Consider the following 21,294-nt stretch of genomic DNA (forward strand, 5'->3'; position numbering starts at 1 on the left):
ATCTCCGCAATGGGTACCGACATTCCATGGTGGGTGTCGATACTTATGGGTACCAGAATATGCCAGTTGGGCGAAGTAATGACTAATCTGGATCAACCGATACAAAGTCCACAGCGTAGCTTGTGACTGTCTCGGACGCTTCGACAGCTGACGACTGACTGTGTTCGGTTGTGTGAGGCGAGCCGTCCATGCATTCGGGGCGTAGTCACATGACCCTCGCCTTTTGAAGGGTTATGACAAGAGACCATACAAATCGTCTATCTGTTGCCACTGATGCTGGAACGCGAGATGATGATTCTCACAAGGCATGTGCCCAACAGACGAAAGTCAATTGCCTTCTAGAGACTGAGGTCCCTGATGGCAAGACAGAAGTTCTCATAGTAGTTGAATCTCAACTAAGGAGAAACAATACTATGTGCCGTTGAAGACGAAGGTGATAGGTGAATGCAGACCTACGTCTTCACAGCTGAATCGAGAGAAGTTAACTCTCAAGATTCTGAACGTAGAAAAGTCCCGCCGATGACAACAACCCATGAAGACGGCTTAATCCCTGTTGTTTTACAGAGGACTGAAAACGCTAAACCGCTACTTTATTGCTGTTCGGTGAGAAGTTGGAGCTGCAATGAAAGTGGAGCGCTTTTCAGTAATGAAAACACAGGGATTGTACTGCCTGAAGAACAGCTTCTCATGGGCTGAATCAGGGAGGACATCTATATACTTGGAAGTAGAGCTGGCAGGGCGGGGAGCAGGTGATGTCTTCCGTTATACATCTACAATTTGGGGTGGACAATGAACAATTACACACCTACGAATACGAGATATATTTAGAAAACAAACTCAGATGTCTGAAGAAATCATTCCGCGTCATCGCAGTGGCAGGTGCGATGCAGCGGGAGACTAAGTTAGAGACTTCTGTTACCGTGCGGTAAACAGAAAGATGATAGTGAGTCTAGTGAGATATCTCTGTCTGAAAATTCTCGCAATGTCAAAGGCGATGCAGTAGAGATGGTCATCCTCGTATAAGAGAATTCCAGCCAACCAGAGACCTAAGTCTGTGATTGCCGGGCAGAGATTCGGTTCGGTAGTCAATCATCGCAGAGGAGAGAGACAATATCCGACCATACTATCTTGGAGAGCTAGCTGGTACTGGGCTGCGGCAGGCAGGGCTGGCAGGCAGCCCATACACCGCTAGCTCTCGCTCACTCATCATCCTGAGTTGCCAGGTAATCCATTCCAAGAAGGAATGCGTTCGGCTAGAACCATCGAGCGCAAAAAAATACGCTCGAGAATTTGCATTTAATCGAAACGGATTTTGGTAAATGCAAACGCTGTGGTGTTGTTGTTGTAACAATACCACAAGTACCTCAAAATCGAAACTGGTAACTCCTGGGAGGTTTGCAGTGCAGTCCCGAGTTGCAGTTCAATTAAGACGACACTATTCGTCTCGGTCACAACCCAGAGTTAACTATGGTATGTGCCTACACCTCGGACAATTCAACTGATAACAGAAGCATGTCGCAATGGCAATATACATAGTATATTTGTGGGTTCCTGTACAAAGACCTTCATCCTAAATTCTCTTCCATTCGAGGAACAAGAATAAGGACTTGAAGCCGACACCCTTCATTCTCTAATGAAGAGAGCAAAGGTGAAATTTTCCCAAAGGAAGACTTCTACGGTGATAACAGGATACCGAAGACGATAGTTCAAACCGAACTGGATGTTCCCACCCATTCTTCTCTATCCCGGGGTTGGCCCCTACTGAGGCGACAGACCGTCGGGTCCATCCAGGCTGAGCCCCTCCCGAGATATTCTTCCTTCAGCAGCAGTACTTCCCTCGAACGCTAGAAACTCCAGGAATTCGAGCATTCAGCGAGATTCCCAATTATCGTTGTAACAATTATCTGGGCTTCTCGTCTCGCCCACACTGGACCATGGTTTCGCCCGGTGTTTGCAGATCGTAGAAGACCAGAACACTCGGAGAGTGAGAGTGCTAGAAACTCCAAAGAATTCTAAGCACTCGGCGAAACCCCCCCCCCCCCCTCCCCGAATTCGTCAGACGATCATCGGGTGGTGGTCTCCCGATTCCCGTAGAAATCGAGGAAGGGCGAGATCCTTCCTCAATGACGGGGACTTACGTCCGGTAGGACTCGAAGGTCCCTCCAGAAACGTGGAATCCTATGGAGAACGCTCTGCAGGATCCCTCCCCTTCCTGTCGCAGCCATAGGGAGAGAGGGAATGGGGGAGGAAGATTGGACACTCGCTCGCTTTCCCAGCGGAACTAGCAGTCGGAGAAGCGAGTACAGGCAGCCATCACCGTGCGGTTGCGGTAATGGCCGCTCAGAGTCTAGGAAAATGTTACTGTCTAGAGAAAACGTTTTCCTGAGGAGGGTTACGAACTCATACTGTAGGCTAAACGTCTGCTGCCACCGTGACCGTCGTCTGGGTGGGGTTGAGCAAGCACCTGACAGGAGAGAGCCGATACCGTCCTCCGACGCGTCCCAGTCCTCGTCGAGGTCGAAACCTCTCAAGAGGACCGAAGGGGGAGCCCACCCCGGTCTCTGCATGCGTGGTCCAGCGGGACCGTTACGTGAAAAGCAGTGATGGTCACTCCGAGAGTCTGGGAAGTGTCATCGTCCTCGCCAGCCCCCACGATCTCCTACAACAACTTGAACGAGGATCTGTTGGTCCCAAGACTGAATCAGGCTCGTGGTCGGACCATAAGAAGTGTATCCTGTTCGCCTCGTTCCTCCCAGTGTAGCCTGAGGAGGTTGAAGGGACAGGTGAGGGAGACCTGACACTCCTACCCTGCCTACTAGCAGAGCCAGTAGGCTGGGAGGATTGCAGGCGATCAGCAACCCACGGTGGCGATCGAGCTGCAGGTCTGGACCAGCGGTCTTCTTGCGGAGAAGCGCTGGACCAAGGAAAGGAGTGTCAGTCTCTTGCATCAGGGAAGCTGCTACAAGCGCTCCTCCCCTGTCTACCAGCAGAACCAATAGGCTGTGAGGGCTGTAGGCGATTACCAACCCACGGTGACGATCGAGGTGCCGGTCTGGACCAGCGGTCTTCTTGTGGAGAAGCGCTGGACCAAGGACAGTGCGTCTGTCTCTTGCGTCAGGAGAGCTGCTACGGGCACTCCTCTCCTGCCTACCAGCAGAACCGGTAGGCTGGGAGGACTGCAGGCGCTCACCAACCACGGTGGCGGTCGAGCTGCAGGTCTGGACCAGCGGTCTCCTTCCGGACAAGCGCTGGACCTAGGATGGTAGCATCGGTCTCATGCATCAGGGGAGCTGCTACCAGTCGTGCGAGTCGTCCGGTCCTGGTGGGAGCGACGGTCGGGTGACTGGTAGCGTCCACTAATGCGGTGAGAGCGAGCACAGTCCTCTTGACGCTCCCAGGAGAGGCTGAACCAAGTCCATGCGAGGCTGGACTAGGTCCAGGCGAGGCTGGACCCGGTGGCCATAGGGGGGAGCCTCTTCCCAGCCTCGCTACGTGAACGGTCTGGTGGGAACATCATGTCAACCCTGGTAACCGGCAGATCGCCGCAAGAGCGATCGCTGGCCTGGCGGGAGTTGCCTGAGCGACTGCCACCAGTCTTCCGCTCTGTGCCTGGGTCCTGGCAGCAAACAGGCTCGGCTGCCTGGACCCTGGCTGCACGGTCCCCTGGGGGCGACCGTACACTTGGTATCTCTCGCGAATGAGCGGCCGAGGCAGAACCTCTGGCGCCAGGAGAGGAGGTACCGGTAGCCGGTACCCCTTCGGTCCCCATCTTCTTCTTCCTTGCGGAAGGAGAGACGGGCCCCGTTCCTGAAGGAACAAGAGGACCAGTGGAAGCCCCAACTGTCCCACCGGAGTGGGACCCTTAGAGGTCTCCGAGCGAGACTTCTTAGGGGGGGAGGAGGAGGCTACCTTCTTCTTCTTTGGCTGGGGGCCTCGGAAGTCGATGGGGAAGAGGCAGTAGAAGACGACGGCGACACCTTCCTCTTCTTCCTGGACTTCCTCTTCGCCAGTTCCCTTAGGACAACCGACAGGTCCTCCATCCAGGATGGAGTTGGGGCAGTTGCGGTAGCAACACGGCCCAACTGCACCTGTCCGGAGGGACCTGCGGGAGCAGCAGTGGAGAGAACGCTTCCTCGAGGAGGGTTACGAAAATCTTACCTAGCAGGTGAAGTGTCTGCCACCCCCGAGACTGGTCGCGACCGTCATCTGGGTGGGGCTAAGCATGCACCTGACAGGCGACAGCCGATACCGTCCTCCGACTCTTCCAAGTCCTCATTGAGGCCGAAACCTCTATGAAAGAAAGAAATTAATTAAAAGAGGGCTGGATGGCCCGCCTCCACCGGTCTCTGTGTGCATGGACCCACGGGAACGTCACGTCAACCCTGGGTACCGGACGATCGCTGCGAGAGCGATCGCCGGTCTGGTGAGAGTCACCCGAGCGACGCCTACCATCTTCCGCTCCGTGCCTGGGTCCTGACATGGTGAGAGTATTAAGCAGTCTGGACCCTAGCTGCACGGTCACCCGTAGGTGACTGTACACTCAGTAACGCTCGGAACCGGGAGAGGAGATACCAGCGGTGGCCGGTACCTCCATGGTCCCCGTCTGCTTCCTCCCTGAGGAAGGAGAGACGGGCCCCATTCCCGGAGGAATGGGAGGACCAGCGGAAGACCCACCTGTCTCACTGGAGTGAGACAGACACTTAGAAGTCCCGAGATGAGACTTCTAAAGGGGGGAGACCACCTTCTCTTTTATGGTAAAGCCTAAAAGTCAAAGGGAGGAAGCATGAAGATATGATGATCTCAAAGAGGAGGATGACGACACTTAACGAGCTCTCTTCCTCTTTGGTTCCTCCGAATTCTGCCAGACTTCTACCATCAGGAGTAGAAAAACCTGACAAGGCAGCGCGTCAGCTTCCTCCAGTGACATAACTCCCGGGTAGTAGTGGTCATGAATATGATTATCAGCAGGGGATCAGTACACACACTCGAGGATCGGTACGCAACATGCTACGAGTCATAGGTACAATTCCAAGGTTAGGATAACCAGTACGTAGAGCATCCAACCAATACTGCTGAAAACACAATCACCACTAGTCTGTAAAGTAAGGAAAAAATACATATTAAAGTAATGAGGATACTCCTCACGCATCCAAGGGCACCACCCTCCGAAGTGAGAGGAGATCCCCCAACATCAACACAGCACGCCATCCTTCTACCTTCTTCGGATAATAAGTGAAAGGAAGAATGAGAAGAGAAATTACCATAAAAACAAAACACGGACAAACCTTGAAGTTCCCTCGGTATTTCCCAAGCGTAATTGTAATTTCCGGATGAATACATGTCCCGTTACAGGATCAATATCATTTACATTAAATACATGTCTCATCCTCACGTTAAATACATATCTCGTCCTCATGCAGGTCCGAGCCAGTGTTAAAGGGCAAAAGAACGTAAATAATATGTTGGTATACCTTTGCCACCGACTCTTAACACATGTAGAGGGGCAGTTATAAAGGCTATCACAAAGAGTGGGTTTGTATATTAATTGAAAAAAAAGGACAAACCTTGTTTAGTATTAATATCAAACACCGTATATACACATTTATTTAAAAAACAAAAAATAAACCAAAAGGATCCCACCGGGAAAAAGATCAACGACCAGTCAACCGGAGCTCAAACACACGTCTTCATCGGAAGATGGCTGAAAGCAAAGTGGAGTGTTTACATCCAGGCAGGCTAGCCTGCCCCACAGTAGTTACTGCCTAACCACCTTGTTCAAGATTCAATGGCCGTAATTCCAACTACGCCGTAAGTACATTCCTTATGTTAAAGGACCGAGGGTTTGTGTTACGTGTCGGAACAAATGGATATTCTATGCAACAGAAAACAGAGGAATATGTTAAAAATTTGACACGTACAAAGAGGAAAAGGGAGACAGTCAAAGATAACCAGACATTCTGATGGCTGAAAGAATAGTAGAAAAACGTAGGCCTTAAGAGGTTGTGACAGGTCGTAGGCCTAGGTGGTACGATTTTGTTTTTGAATCGAGACAACCGAAACATACCTGAAACATACATGAAAGTGTAGGTTTATATTCCCGTCAGAACAAATAACCACCATACAATTTGCAGACTACCATCCATACATAAGCTGTATAAGGACAATTGGGAGAATGTGTAATAAGACTGCTGAAAGGAAAAAGACATAAATGGATCAATATGTAAAATACAGTTTTGAACTGCCAAAGAGAAGCTGGGAGACTGCCATATACTAATTGTAAAAAATGACAGATTGAGTGGGGTCCACAAGGGCACAAGTGCAGTCACTTGTAGCTCTTCCACTTTCGTTTTCAAGACTTACGAAAGGCATGTTTGGGAACAGTGAGACTGCAAGTTAGGCTCAATGTGATTAAAGGATTTGCTTTGAAAAGGATTTGCTTTGAACAATGAATTTTTACATTTCATTTCCCATACCAAGTGGGTGCTTGAACAATCATAAATGTAAAAGTTGAGACCAACATTCATATCGTTTAAATAATCACTAATTAACTGGGGAGCCCAATGAGACCATTAGACTACGGTGCTTTATAATAAAATTACTTATACTATAATTTTTTGTCTTTGGCATTATACAGCAAATAGGAGCACAGTTGTCACTAGCAACCAAGAGCACAAAATTAAATGGAACAGTTAATGAAAAACTAGGAAAAGGATTAATATATAGACAATGACTCTTCAGGAAATAATACAATTAGTATTACGGTACTTAGTTTACATACTAACAAAAACGTCAGAAAAGATACTGAATAAAACTAACATACCAGAAAAGAGAAATTCTCATGAATACACCTCAATAGAATATTTCCCCGGTAAAAATCAAGCCTACAGCAACATCAACTTTTGTTTCTCAAAACTTGAATAAATTTCCGAGAGAATGCTATAGTAATCAGTTGCCACAATACAATTTACTTACTATATATTGGTGCAAATTAAACTAAGTGTATGAGCAGTATCACAAGGTCTTGTAATCTGAATAAAAAACGATGCTGTAAATTATGTACTGTCACAAAGCTTGGGAGCCCCAATTTGCCAGTGCCTCTAGGTGCCAATACTGAACTTTAATTCAACCACTAATTATATAAAGCTGCCTAAGTGTTACCTAAATATGTAATCCTCTGGTACACAGCCTATGGCAATCTAGTATTATATGACTGTTAGCATCTCATTCAAATGGTTTTCATATCTTAAAAATGTACTCTACAGTATGTATGTCGTACATTAATTTGGATATGTTTTTGAATGTGATAATACAACAACCTTATTGTGGAGAAGGAAAGGCTTTAAAAATGTTTTGACACAAACCCATTACTCATAATTAGTTAATTATGTCAACAAAATCTCACAATTCATCTCTGTTCAAAAGAAATATAAAGTGCCAACCAGTTAGCTAGTGGCTTTGCACGTGCATGTAGTATACAGATCCCTTTACGTCAAGCAGTTGACTGCCTCACTCATCGAGCTACCTGGTAGTGGGAGCTCAATATGCCAAGGTATGAGTATATATGAAAAGAATTTATTTAAATTATAACTTTCACAACAAATCCATCACTTACACTTTGCCCAAAATATCAACAAAAGTAAGGACAAAGGAATTACAAAAAAAAATTTACTTACCACTAAAAAAAAAAACTACAATTAATTTATATCGTAATTATGACGACTAGAAACCTAAAAAGAAAGTTGCAGGAATGAAAGTCCTCCTTCTCGATCAACACTTAACTAAATCTCTAACTCCCAACCACTACAGAGGGAAATTCTTCCAATTAATCAAGTTTCATTATCAACCTACTGTAGAAACCAACACTAAAAAAAAATGACAAGAGTGAACAAGAGGAAAAGTTAAATTCAGGGAATCTTGAAATATCAATCAACAGAAAAGCATTGGATTTCATGTGAGCAGCTAACTCTCCCTGTGGAAGAGGCAATAAATGGCTGAAGAGATGGGGATCAATACACATACCAGCGTCTTTAAGATGACTGCCATATTCTTTCTTTCTGTTTTTCTTTTGAAAATGAACTCCAAGTGTCTGGGATTTTGCTATCCATGGAATGGGCTACTTATAAGTAATGGGTGTGGTGTGAAGCAAATATTAATCACCTACTTCCTATTGTTTAGCAACTGCACCAACATAGTGTATTTGTTCTGTTTACCTTCTACGTACTTAGATTGCAATTCATAAGCAGGTACTCGAGTACTGAACTATTTCAGCAATGCTAAATGAAGACTTTACCATTTTACTTATCTTTTTTTTTTTTATTTTGCAACAAAAATGCATCGTCATTCAATGAGGGGCAACATGTTCGAAAAAGGTTGGCCTGTGTCCCAATTAAAACAGCAAGATGGTCTTGTGAGTTGATTGTCCCAGCTACATAAATATTAGCTTACAGAAGTTAAATTAGTATCACGTAAAACTTTAAAAAGAGGTTACGGTTATATAACATATTTATTAACACCTTCAGTGAAGCTTTAGATTCATACTGGCATCTTGTGGCATGTTGAAAATGCAGTTTCTGAGCTGCAGATGAGAAAAACTTTCATCAAATCTAGGCGACATAAACCCACTACAGTAATGATATTTAATAACAAGAACTGGATAACAAATGGGGGTATCTGACTCGCCCTAGACATGCACTGTGTCAAATTCTTCAAAACCGCCTCAGGAAGTTGCTTGCTCCTATATCTACAATACGTACACTGCTCCTTAACTCTCCAAGCAAATACCTAATTCAGATCAATCAAACTGAATCACCCATCTAACCTACCAACTGCTCCCCTTATGAAACTTGGGATAAACATGGTAACAATAGATATCAATTGAAAAAATTAACCATTGTCATGGAGCTGTAGAAAACTAAATAATCCAACTTTTGGGTACCTGTCAATACAGTATATATGATGCGACCAAACTTTTGGGAGTATCCTGGAAAATTAATAATTGCCATTTCCCTATTCACAGTCCTTCCCAATACAGGTTACTGTGAAACTCCTTACCTGTACTGAAATGATTCCACATCAGATATATAAACTCATGCCTGTTAAAGCTATTAAGAGTAATATTATTGTTTGTGTTATGACAAAAATCTATCACTACAGCATAAATGTAGATAATAAATAATATGATCATACTAATGCAACTGTCATTTGGAATTAACTAAACAATCAATTTATTCTCTTTTTAGCAAAATGTCCGTATAATTTGGACTTGTCTTTACTTTATCTTTGTACCCTTTTCTCTACTTGACAAATTAAATAATCATCTCTGATCGTAGATATAGTATACGTACATATTCCTTGGCAAACGTGAAGATTATGGTATGCATTACTTGGAAAAAGATAATGTTACTTCCTGCCATATACAAATTATCTCAGCTCTAACAAATACTGATGTAAGCTATGTAACATACACCTCACATATATCAATGTAAAGGCTATAAATGCTTCATTAAGAAGGCTATAATCATTCTGATAATTCAAGATGATTTTTGCCAAATTAATATGACCTGCTAAAAACAGCAATTCATGATCTGACCAACACTTAAATTTTTATTTATTTTGTTAATTTGTTAATCTATGTGGGGATACAATCCACAATGAAGTAAAATCCTCTTGTAGTTTAAAATATATATCTCTTGTACAAGAGATATAGATTTTAAACTACAAGAGGACTTTACTTCATTGTGGATTGTATCCCCATTTACTTAGAGGTACAACATAGTACCTGGCTTCTGCATTGTTAATCTATCTATTTTCTAATAACTCATCTCATCTTTATGCATTTCCTGTTAACTTCAGTTACTCCTTACGAACGAACGCCATAATCTTTGGAAGCTTGAATTCCAAGTCAATGACCCCTGTGGGCCTGTTCCACATAAAAAATATATGGTTCATCTACTGAATAATAATAATTATAATAATAATAATAATAATAATAATAATAATAATAATAATAATAATAATAACAACAATGAAGCCAGCTACTCCCAGAGATGACTGAAGTTTTTTAACCTTTCCCTGGAAACAGTCAAATTCCAGCCTTAGTAACAATGCCAGTACAAAACCTCAGCTTGTGAAGATATTCAGAAACAAAAAATGACTTAAAAAGTAAAATAAAACGATGATGTAACTCGGCCCAGCAGATTACTCAAAATTACATCCACACTGAATTACGTAAGCCATACATTAGATTAATCAACATAATTTCAACAATTTCTACAGGTTCAATCTTCATTCTCTAGATTAGCAAAGCCAATAGGGTTATTTAACAATCATGATTTATGTCATAACTAGAGTTACTTTCGCGGATTAAAACCAGTATAAATAAAAATAAAAGCTGTGCTAAGAAACCCACAAATTCTAAAGCACTGGGTGGCAGAAAGCAAAGTAAAAATGTTTCAGTTCAACATTTTACATTTTCATTTGGTCAACAAAAAACATTTTTTTTTTTATCTTATGCTAACAAATGTGACTCGATTGCATTTCTCCATGAACTTTAGAGCAAACCTCTCGAGTGATGCCAATGACATATTTCTTAAAAAATAACTCCTATTCAATTATATACATTTTCACCTTTATTTCAAGGATAGTACTCAAATATAACAAGGCGTGATCCGACCTCCAGCTTACTTGGGACGCGTGCTACAATCTACAGTCAAACAGAGCATTGTTTCATCAATGAAAATTAAAATAAATATGCTATATTTCATCCGAAATCATTTTCCTGTTTAACATGTAGTACATTATTTGTTACATTTTCTTTCTAAGAAATTAATCATAAATATCCTATCCTGAAATTCATGTAGTATCTTTAACTCAATGCGAAACACCTTTCTCAGAACTTTTGAAGCTTTCCTACCCTCCCAACAACATAAACAGCAAAGTACTTTGTAGGTTTACTCCCCAAATAAGCAAATATTTTCAAGAAAATAGTGCACCAAGCTCACTTACTAAAGAAACCAACAACTGAGAAAGACAAATAATACAAAACTAAGACTCCAACTGAATTTGTCTCGACAACCGCGACGACTTAAGAATTTAAATATGCCTTACAAAATGTCATTGATGAGATTTAAATTTCAAAGAGAAATCATATCATAAACTTGGTGTTGTAAATTACAGAAGTACATTTAGCTTTCTACAATTCAACAAATGATTCATTCCCATAAATATCCTGAACCCAAAAATTAAAATCCGTAACGAATTGTCTCCAAAATTTGGTTTTGAAATGATCAATAATCATAACTTGTACCAATGCTCTTTCCTTGTACTATTTAGTTCTTATTTCTTATTCTTGCAACTTCTATTTCGCACATTTTCTTGAATAAATTATTTTCCTCACACTTTTTTCCATTTGTCCGCTCATTACTATTCGTGTTTTTACATCGGTTCTCCCTAGACCTTTTTTCTTTGATACTGCAATACCTTAACTTTGATGTCTAGGCTTTTCTGTTCATTCACCTATACTTTTTCTCCATTTCTTTTCCTTTAAATTAACCATTACCTAACAAAATCTTCACACCCAAACTACACTTTATTCAATTCCAACCTGTCCTGATGAATGGGAATTCTTTAGAGGTGCGAACAATGCTTTACCAAAGTACATCATCCCATAAAAAGCAAATCCACTTCATAGCTTTCATAAACTCAGCAAAACCAAAACAAAAAAATTTCTGATTGCAGTAAAATGAAGTTGATCAACCGTAATCATTTTCAATTAGCCTTATTCCATTAGTAATTCACTGGCAAGTTCTTGAGTACAGTACTGTACTTTATCTCTTTATCTTTATTTCAGGAAGAAACTGACAATTAATTTTTCCTGCAGTAGACAAGTTATTTGAAATGGAACAGACAGGAACAAACAATGTATTTTATGGTACATTTAAACCAGATCGTGCGAATCACTTCCAATATTTCTTTGTCTACCAGGCATCAACAACTGTGACCTTGTCCACGTAGGACACCATATTATTTCAATTAAAGCCAAGTAAAAGCTTTCAAGCGGTATGCATACCTATTGCTAAATCACTAAAGGATTTATGCCTTTCTTCACTGTTCCTTCCTCTCCCTACAATCAATATTTCACCACAAATTTAAAGCTGCTATTATATAAGACTTTCAAGTTTCAAGTATCTATATATACATCAAATGCCAGTCATTTTCCATGTAGTCTTGGAATGATTGTAACGTAATTAATATTTTTGCAAATACATTTAAACCTCTACAATAAAAATATTCATTAAGAAAACATGGCAAAACCAACTAAAAATAATTTATAACCTTCCAAACTTGATTTTCATCCCTTCATCAAAAAATTGCTATGGCCTAACTCGTTTTCACCATCCCCACAAAATCCATATTAGGCCACACTCACAGTCCATTCGAATCTAAACCTAAAGGCGCATTAAATTCAGATTATAACAAAATCTTACCTTGGTCAACCATTTCAAGAATGAAAATTACAAAAGGAATCGTAACAGATCAAATAAACAAAGCTAATATATTCACTGAAAAGGTAAACAAAATTCTACAGCATTAGTGCTTGTTAAAAACAAAGTAGTATTGTATTCAATCAAACGAACATAATCTCAGGAAACCAAAATGATATGTCAACAGAACTGCAACTTGTTAATGTATTATCACAGCTGAAAATGTAATGAGTATCATTTTTGAACTCTACAATAATCTGTATATCAATAAGCAACCATAACACGAAAACTAAATTCAAAGTGTAAACTGTTTAATACATATTGTTAGTAACCCAATCTATATACATTTTTCCAATATCAAATACACATCTGATTATCCATCTCAGTTTCCAAGAACTAAAGTGAAAACTGAACACTGTAAAGTTACAGTGCAAGTGACTTCAAAACTAGACTCTACAATACTTTTCAAGCCTACTTTTCTATGTTAAGTTTCCTTTGGTTACATCATACTAAGCCTATTCACCAAGATTAAAAAAAAAAACATAATCATAACATACCTTTGGGTCATACTTTTTAAACTGGTCAAGGCCAAGACCTGGAAAATAAAAAAAGAATGAAACAACAAGTAACAACAAATATCTTCGGTTTTATTAATCTCAAAAGCAAAAATGGCAAATATTGATTTTAATTACCAATAAAATTCCAGATATACTATGTTAAAATTCCACTGAATCATATAAGTTCAAAATTACATTAGTACAGTACACAAAAATGAACACACCTCTATAAAATTGGTTAAAGGATAAAAATGAATACTACGCACAAAGGGAAAGAATGTGAATCATGCAAACTGTAAATCAAAGCTCCTTGAAAGCAGGTTTCAAAAGCATGCAAACAAAGAAAAAATTGTGGCAGCAGCACTACAAGCGTGTTTGTTTTAGAACAATACAGTATTCATAGAGAATCTGGCACAATGGCACTCTCAGTTACAAAGGCACGGAACCTTAAACAAAAAATACTCTTATCTATGCCCGACGTAATACTTATGAGAACCCGATGTTAGTCACTCTCCTCTGAACTCATTTTTGTTGCTTTAATTCAGACTCCAAAAATTGATTACCATTATTGCACTCTGTTCTACAGAGAAGCACGCGCAAATAAAATATTATTAGACGCTGAAAATTCTTTATCCAAGTCCTGTCAATACAGCATCTGTGAGGAGCTGCACTTCAAATACAAAGAGAACTACTCTTGAACAAAGTGCACTATAAAAGAATCATACTTCCCACATAATGCAGTTACTTGTATAAATATCACCGAGCATAAAAAAGAAAATAAATTTTCACTACGTACTGATGAAAAACAAGTTAAATCCTACAAAAAATGGTTCCTTTACCATCCTCCCTGTAATTTAAGTGTACATCATAATGATGCGTCAAAATAATACCGCTATCTATCTGATATGGTACAACTGGAAAAACATTTTTTAAATCCTCAGTGTCCAAAACTCCCTTGCTAGCTACATATGCTAGGTAATTGATATTTGTTATGACTGAAACACTGTTATTGTCCTTTATTTACTGATTAACATAATACTGATTACATATTATTTAGCCATATTACCTTTATCAAAACTTTGAATAAACTAACAATACACAATTCAGGAGAAGAGATTTGTCTTGAGTGTAAATTTTCCATTTGTGGCATGTTGTGTTCTCACAAAAAAATGGTCAGATTTTGGAAGTTTTGTTGTTTGATAAAGGATCCTCAACCTGTAGTGAAATACTGAACTTTGTAAATATGAACAAATAGCATTTTGTCATGAAATTATGTATTACTTGAGGTGCATAGGTATATAGTTTTACATGATGATTAAGAAACATCAAGAATCTCTCAAGTTTTCTATTCACCAAACCACATGGATGAGACCAGAAATGGCATGGTGGAGGGTTACATGTACATCAATTTTTCATTTTCTTTTCTTGTGAAAAACTGTACATCAAAGCATCCTTCACTTTTGTTGAGACGACAACTTACTTGTACAGTAATACAATTAGTATACTGTTGCACTACCCAAAAATTATCATGTGTCTTACATAAAATCCAACTTTTTTAACAAATTTACCTAACTACAGGTGTTAACAGCATCAAAAGGCATTACAACTTAGCCAGGCAAAGAAAATAATGAGTTTTTACAAAGAATAAATTTTATATAGAAAAAATAAAGTTTTAAGATTTTATTAAAATAATTAAGGATTGGTAAAAACCAATAGGGAAACCAAAAACAAAAGCTTTGCTCCTAAATAAATAGCATAAAACAGCACACTTGAAAAAGATAAAGAATAAGAGAGACAGTGCAAATTTTATTCAGACAACAGTAAAAAAAAAAAAATGTGCAGAAAAGAAAAGCTCTCTCCTCACATAAGCACACAAAATCTAACGAATACACTTTTATTAGGTTTCATATGTATCACACATATGAAACGATTAGAAAGCCCTTCCAAACAAACACTGAAGTTGAAGCTGCAAGGTCAGAGGCCCTTTCGGTTCGTGAAACTCAAGCAAAAAGAAGCTCCAACACTTCCAGAGCCGTGTGAAAGCAGGTCAGCCGTATTTGGCCACCACTATGGGCACTTAGGTGTGCTCTTAATGATGCAACAATAGGATTTAAGAATAAAAATTTTTGTTATTAGTAACATAAGTCCTAATTCATATAAGAGAATTGTTAACCTGAAGTACAACACGAGTTCTTTTGTAAGTAAAGCAATAGAGTCAGTGATATTTATTAACAGAAACAGTCAACCCACTTCAAAATAAATTAGTTTTCACAACTATATACAAAATATATACATGATAATTCACCTAATATCTTCCTACCCCAATTACTTTATACGTATATCAAAAGGTCAACTAAGGTACAGTACTTTTAACTTTGCATGTCTATATCACTCACTTCACTTTATTTGCAATGAACTGAATACAACTCAAAAATTCAAAACTACCCTTCAAGATGTTTATCTACAAGTATACTTTCTATTATAAGAAATAAAGACCTCCAACTAATACTATATTGCTAAAACCTATTTATGAAAGCAGTAACCTTACTCCAAAGAACAGTTCTAGGTCACAATACACGTGCCAGATGATATTACGTAATTACAAGTGCAATAATTACCATCATCTACTACCAATTGTTCCAAAGTTTACATTAATATCCAAATACTGTATGAACCACTTCCCTACAAGGAATCCCCAGAAGCCAAAGTTGACATACAAAACAAATCTCCAGGAACCACCCTGTACGTACTCTTTTGAGAATGTACAATCTTCCTTACAATTGGCTCGGGTATGGTTCATAGTCAATGACCTCGTGTATACACTACCTATTTATGTTTGGTTCATACCCAGTGAGCTAGCTGTAATGTTTAGTTTTCCATATTCCAGGTTCAAAAGAATTGCTAGTACAGTAGCTAATGAATGAAAAAACCACAAAAGTCAATTTCCAAACATCTTTCTAAACACTGTAAATGTAAGGCTTCCACGATAATGATGAAAAAATAATCAAATTTCTTAAAAGTAGTGTACACATAGAAGTTACTCATAATATGGATCTACCACATCTCTGCTGCAAATAATACTGTAACTAAATCCTACTTCAATCTCATATTGCTGAGATCCAAATATATCACTTCTTACAAGATTCTGCTATCCAATAGGCAGATAAGCTTCTGCAATGCATGAAGTTATTGCTGATGCAGCTACAACAGCGTACTTGATTTAAACTACAGTAGTTCCTTGCGAGAGCTTAAAAAGCAGAGCATAAAAATTACACCTAAAATCCAAACTAGTGACAAATTTCCCCAGTTCAAAACATGAAAAATTTTACCACAACTCTTAACTAGTATACATGGTTTCAAACTACTGTAGAGCAGCTTTTCCAATGATTTTAGATGCTTGACCTGTGAATCTAAAAGTGTCAAACTAATAACCATTTCCCACCGTTTTTGCTAATTCTTTTTCCTAATACAGTATACAATTGGTAACATTCCTTAGCCCTCCTTACCTATTCCCTCCAACCTTTATCTACACTGCTTAAATAATTTTATTTTCCTCCACATCAGAGGAGACTGAATAAGGAATCAAACATTTGTTTTCTGCAATATCATCTCCACATCAGACATTTTAGAAGCCAGTAAAAATCCAAAACAAATCTCACCAGAAAAACTGAGGGACATGAAAAAGCAGAAAAACAAATACTACTATACTTTCTAATTCAATGTCTCCCATGAAATGAAGTACTGCACACAATCAACAGTTATCTACTGAAACCCTTCAAGTACACCACAGGATTCATTAGAGAAATCTTATACCCTTCATTTGAAAACTCCTACCATTTGGCTGTTGCATTCCTGGCGTCAATGATCGCAGCAAATCATCGGGAGTCATGTAAACCACGGTCTTTTCCGACCCATTGGCGGTCTTTTGGACGAGCTTGACGGTAGCAAAGTAGCGGAAAATTTTATCTGGTGTTGAAAAAGCCCGGATTCTGTTTTCGTACTCTATGATCTATACAGCAAAAAAGAAAAAAGAAACACCTTCTAATACTGAAACACACAAGAGAGAGAGAGAGAGAGAGATAAAAAAAACAAAAAAAAAAACAAAGAACCCCCCCTTAGAGGATCAAGAGGTTTGCATGCAACATTTCACAGAGCATGCAAACTGCCAAAAATGGTCTAGAATCAATGTAGTCTATAAAAATCTATAAAACAAGAAAATACATGACCAAAGTGACCAACAAGAAGATTCAAACAAAAGGTACTCTTCATAGCAATAAAAAGAGGAAAAACAATGCAAAAAACTATTCAATTGATCACTGCGTCACACGAACATTCTACAATGCAGAAACTGAAAGGAAATGGAACAAAATTAAGTACTATCAATGCACAGGACCCCTCAGTGCTACAAATAATAAATTGCAGAGCTGTAAAAGAAGAAAAGTTTCAAATCATAAAAAGTCATAAAGAAGATACACAAAATACTACATAAATCATACTTGTACTATTGTACCACAGTCAAAGCATTAAGAGTCGTAAATACGCTACGTCTAATTCGTACAAGCTATGTCACTTTCCCTTAAAAACATGTGACTGTGCCTAAAAATGAATAAAAAAACAAGCAGATAATGTCTAGCAGACTACAAATCATCCTGTTGTCTGTTAAAACCTTGGTGTAGATGACAAGTATTCTTTTTTTGAAGATTGAAAAGTTTTGAGTTTTGAGCCTTACTCAAGGGTCTTTCCTGCAAAGACTGAACACCCCCTAAAAATTTCAATTTACTGTATGTATACAATCACCATCATCACACAGCATTTTACACAGACCAATGAGTTACATTCTTAGGCTCACAGGGTTGGTGCTATGCACTTACAGTGTGCCATACACAGCCTGATTTTGGCAGTACCAAAGGTTCTTTGCATCCCCAAGGGGCCACATCAGCATTACAGTGTACTACTTTCTACTTCATTGGTCTTTCACTAGGCTGTCCAACTTCTCTGACTTTATAATCTTCCATTTTTCACCTCCCATTGAAAAAATATCAGGTGAGCACCATGAAAGTATCATGATAATAGTAAGTGAGCAAAGTAAAATGACAAAAAATAGGTAGCTGGATTGGAAACCCAATGAAAGGAATATAAGAAAGTTATACAGTTGAAGAGGCTATGCAGTGAACCTTTAGCACTGCCCAAAAGTTTTAAGCTGTTTGAGTCACAGTATATGCAGTAACCCACCTACAAGGTCTATTTACCTTACACAAACTTCAGTTCCAACATCTTTCATATAGGAAACAATATTCTCACATTGAAGAAAGCTACATCAAGAAATTTAAATGTTGAACCTTTTGGGACATTGACAAAGTCAAAACTGAGATTATGATGATGTCAAGTGATATGCAAATTCTATCACATGACATCATACATAGAAAAAACTAATGATAAATATCTGGATGTCATGTGACACTGGGATGGCACCTTGAGTTTACCATTATAGAGACATGTTTTGGACCTCCCAAACAAATCTCAAAGTTACAAAATCATTAAAAATTCAACATAATTTACGAGTTCATTATAACTACACCTAAAGACTGTGAAGGTAAAGCATCAGCAGCTCTATTAGTCTGGGAACTTATATGTATACAGTTATGAATGTCCTAAGAGCTGGAAGTGATTGTATGTACAAGAACTGATTATGAATACACAGCTGACTGGCCAGTTATTTCAACACTAATCTGTTGAACACAAAATATTTACAAAATGTACAATGCTTACCATACAACCGAACATGTTGAGAAATTCATAACTCTACCAAAAGAACCATGGATCATGGATGTTCATGTCAACAGCCTACAGCCTTCTGGCTAGTAGGCAAAATAAGAGAGAATTTCTGCATAAGCCTTTCCATATCACCATCATCACCTGAGACTGCCTGAATCTCCTTCTGTTGAAACCGTTCAGAAGTGCCTTTTGCTCTGTTGGCAGATCTGGATCCTGTTTAATCTGGTTCATTGAGATTCCAGCTACATTTATTTTTGGATATATCTTTAGCTATTCAAAATAAACTCGATAGTTTCTGAGACAGGAATTTATTCCAAGATAGTTAGTACACTAGACAGGACTCTTGGGGAAATGTTGACCCCTTCTGGTCAGTTACTCAATGTATGAGAAGTTGAGTCACTAATTTAGTAGTGGACTCAATTCAAACTCACAAGTTATCAGGTTGGCTTCACAATTTAAGGAACTGGAAGGTTACACTATGAATGATTAATATGTGAAAAGAATGTCTTATTTCATTATTTTTGTCTTATTTCATTATTTTTACTGATCAGCAAGCTGAAGCGATTTCTATTTATCCAAGAACATTTGACTACCGATTCAGAACTTTTCAGTTTGAGATCACATCCTTCAATAACCAATCTACATTACACTGGCTAAGCTCATATTTTGATACATTTTCAGCTTTAGAAGATAGAGTTCATGTTACAAAATCATCCATGTTAAGAATTAATGAGATTAATATCCCTGATATCTGGTATTCATTGCCAATGATTACTATTATTTCTATAAAATAGTTTACTAATAACAGCACTATGATTTAGCACTGAATTCCATTATACAAAGCACATGGTTTTGTTTCTGTCCATTGTCTCCATTCAAGTTTCAAGAGAAATTACTTCTTTCAGTTTTTGGTTGTAGTGTGGCTTCTGAATAGTATCAGCCTCACAAAACTAAGCCCATCAACCCACACAATTGACGGGCTGAGTTCTGTCTCGCATCCAATCCCAAACTCCTATAGTGTAATTAAATCAATTGGAGGACTGAGCTACAAGACTTAGCTCGTAGAGGTTGGCCAAAAATAAGTGAAAAAATAAACAAGTAAGCTTGTTAAGTACAGTAGCTTATTATTCTAGGTTCCGAAAAAAAAAAAAATTAAAAATCTCAAATTTCATTCAGTGTACCAATTACAAAAAAATCCAGTTGGCAAAGGATAGGAAACCTTTCACTTAAATCATATAAAATATAAACATTCAGTAACATAAAACGCTGTACCTAAAGATCCCACAATATCCTAAAAAAAAATTTAATAAATACAAAAAATTAAAATAAAATGAAAAATTATACTTTAGCATCATATAATTAAACCTGAAATAAATGTACGAGCATACAAAGCATAACATTATGGTAATATTTCAAAACAATCACATCAATGAGAGTAGAGCAATGTGCCAATTGCTGGGGATAACTTCCTGAATACTGTATAGTGCCCAACAAAGAAAACCACTTTTTGTTAATAAGCAGCAGAGCAACTTATTGTTTCTAATTCCTGGGATGCAACATTACCTTATGCAGACAGCAAATTGCACCTTTCATTTTGACATCCAGGTACTTCAACCTAATTCCAGATTAATAAAGCAATTATGTATCACCATTCTGTGACCGTTCATTCTGATTTCCTACACGAGGAACTTTCCCTTTAATAAGGCTCAATACTCTTAACCTGAACTCAGTTGAGGAAATAACTTATCTACAGGTAGAAAGCTACATTTGGGATTTTTCCAAACAATAACTGAAATCTACTACAAACTAAAGGGAAGTTACAACTTTTAGCAAATAAAAATTCTAAGTTGCTTTTTGATTGAAAAGAAAAAATCCCAATATTAACCCCCACTGAGTTCACTTCATGAATATATCTTTTATGAAATGGAGATATGTGATAAATTAGTCTTCTTTGTGGCATAAACCTTTACATATGTACAAGTCATCCTGTTTACTAGTGTGATGCAAGTCGACCTAGATCTAGGGGCCTGTGTTCCATTCCAGAGTCAAGATGCATAACTGCTTGAGTTCTAAAATACCAATTCTTATGCTGATGTGAGAGAGAGAAATCACTCTATAAAAAGTCTAAATTTGCTTGTAGTACAAGAAGGTAAGACAATGGGATTCACAAACTTTAGTAAAAACTAAACATTTCAGGGATTTAACCTTCAAATACTACATGGAACAGAAAACACTTTCAAGTCTACATATTTTACATACTTATTCTAATCCAGTCAACTGAAATAAGGGTTTTTGTTTGACACTCAAACAAATATGCATCTGACAAAATACCAGCAGCTTGAAAAATAAATCTGACTCTACAATCAAAAGACTTTGTGTTACAAAATCACACTTGAGAATCCACATCCAATTTGAAAAAAAAATATTGAATTAATTTACACTGAGCCAAGGCACAAGATGTCTTAGATTGCATAATCAGA

The 21,294-nt window shown here is 38.5% G+C and overlaps 1 protein-coding gene across 8 annotated transcripts in view; it reads right to left on the minus strand.

Moving 5' to 3' along the window:
• The window catches only part of LOC135197269 (calcium uptake protein 1 homolog, mitochondrial-like), a 195,960-nt gene that overhangs the window by 22,209 nt on the left and 152,457 nt on the right, over window positions 1–21,294 (minus strand). For 5 of the 8 annotated variants that reach the window (XM_064224383.1, XM_064224380.1, XM_064224377.1 and 2 more), the window contains exons 5-6: window positions 16,874–17,048; window positions 13,040–13,077 (exon numbers count right to left, since the gene is read on the minus strand). In XM_064224383.1, coding sequence (XP_064080453.1) covers window positions 13,040–13,077; window positions 16,874–17,048 — 213 coding nt within the window. The remainder of the gene's footprint in view (window positions 1–13,039; window positions 13,078–16,873; window positions 17,049–21,294) is intronic. The other 3 variants (XM_064224384.1, XM_064224382.1, XM_064224381.1) reach the window with 1 other exon arrangement.

Source organism: Macrobrachium nipponense, chromosome 18 (genome assembly GCF_015104395.2).
Source record: "Macrobrachium nipponense isolate FS-2020 chromosome 18, ASM1510439v2, whole genome shotgun sequence".
Taxonomy (NCBI): Eukaryota; Metazoa; Arthropoda; class Malacostraca; order Decapoda; family Palaemonidae; genus Macrobrachium; species Macrobrachium nipponense.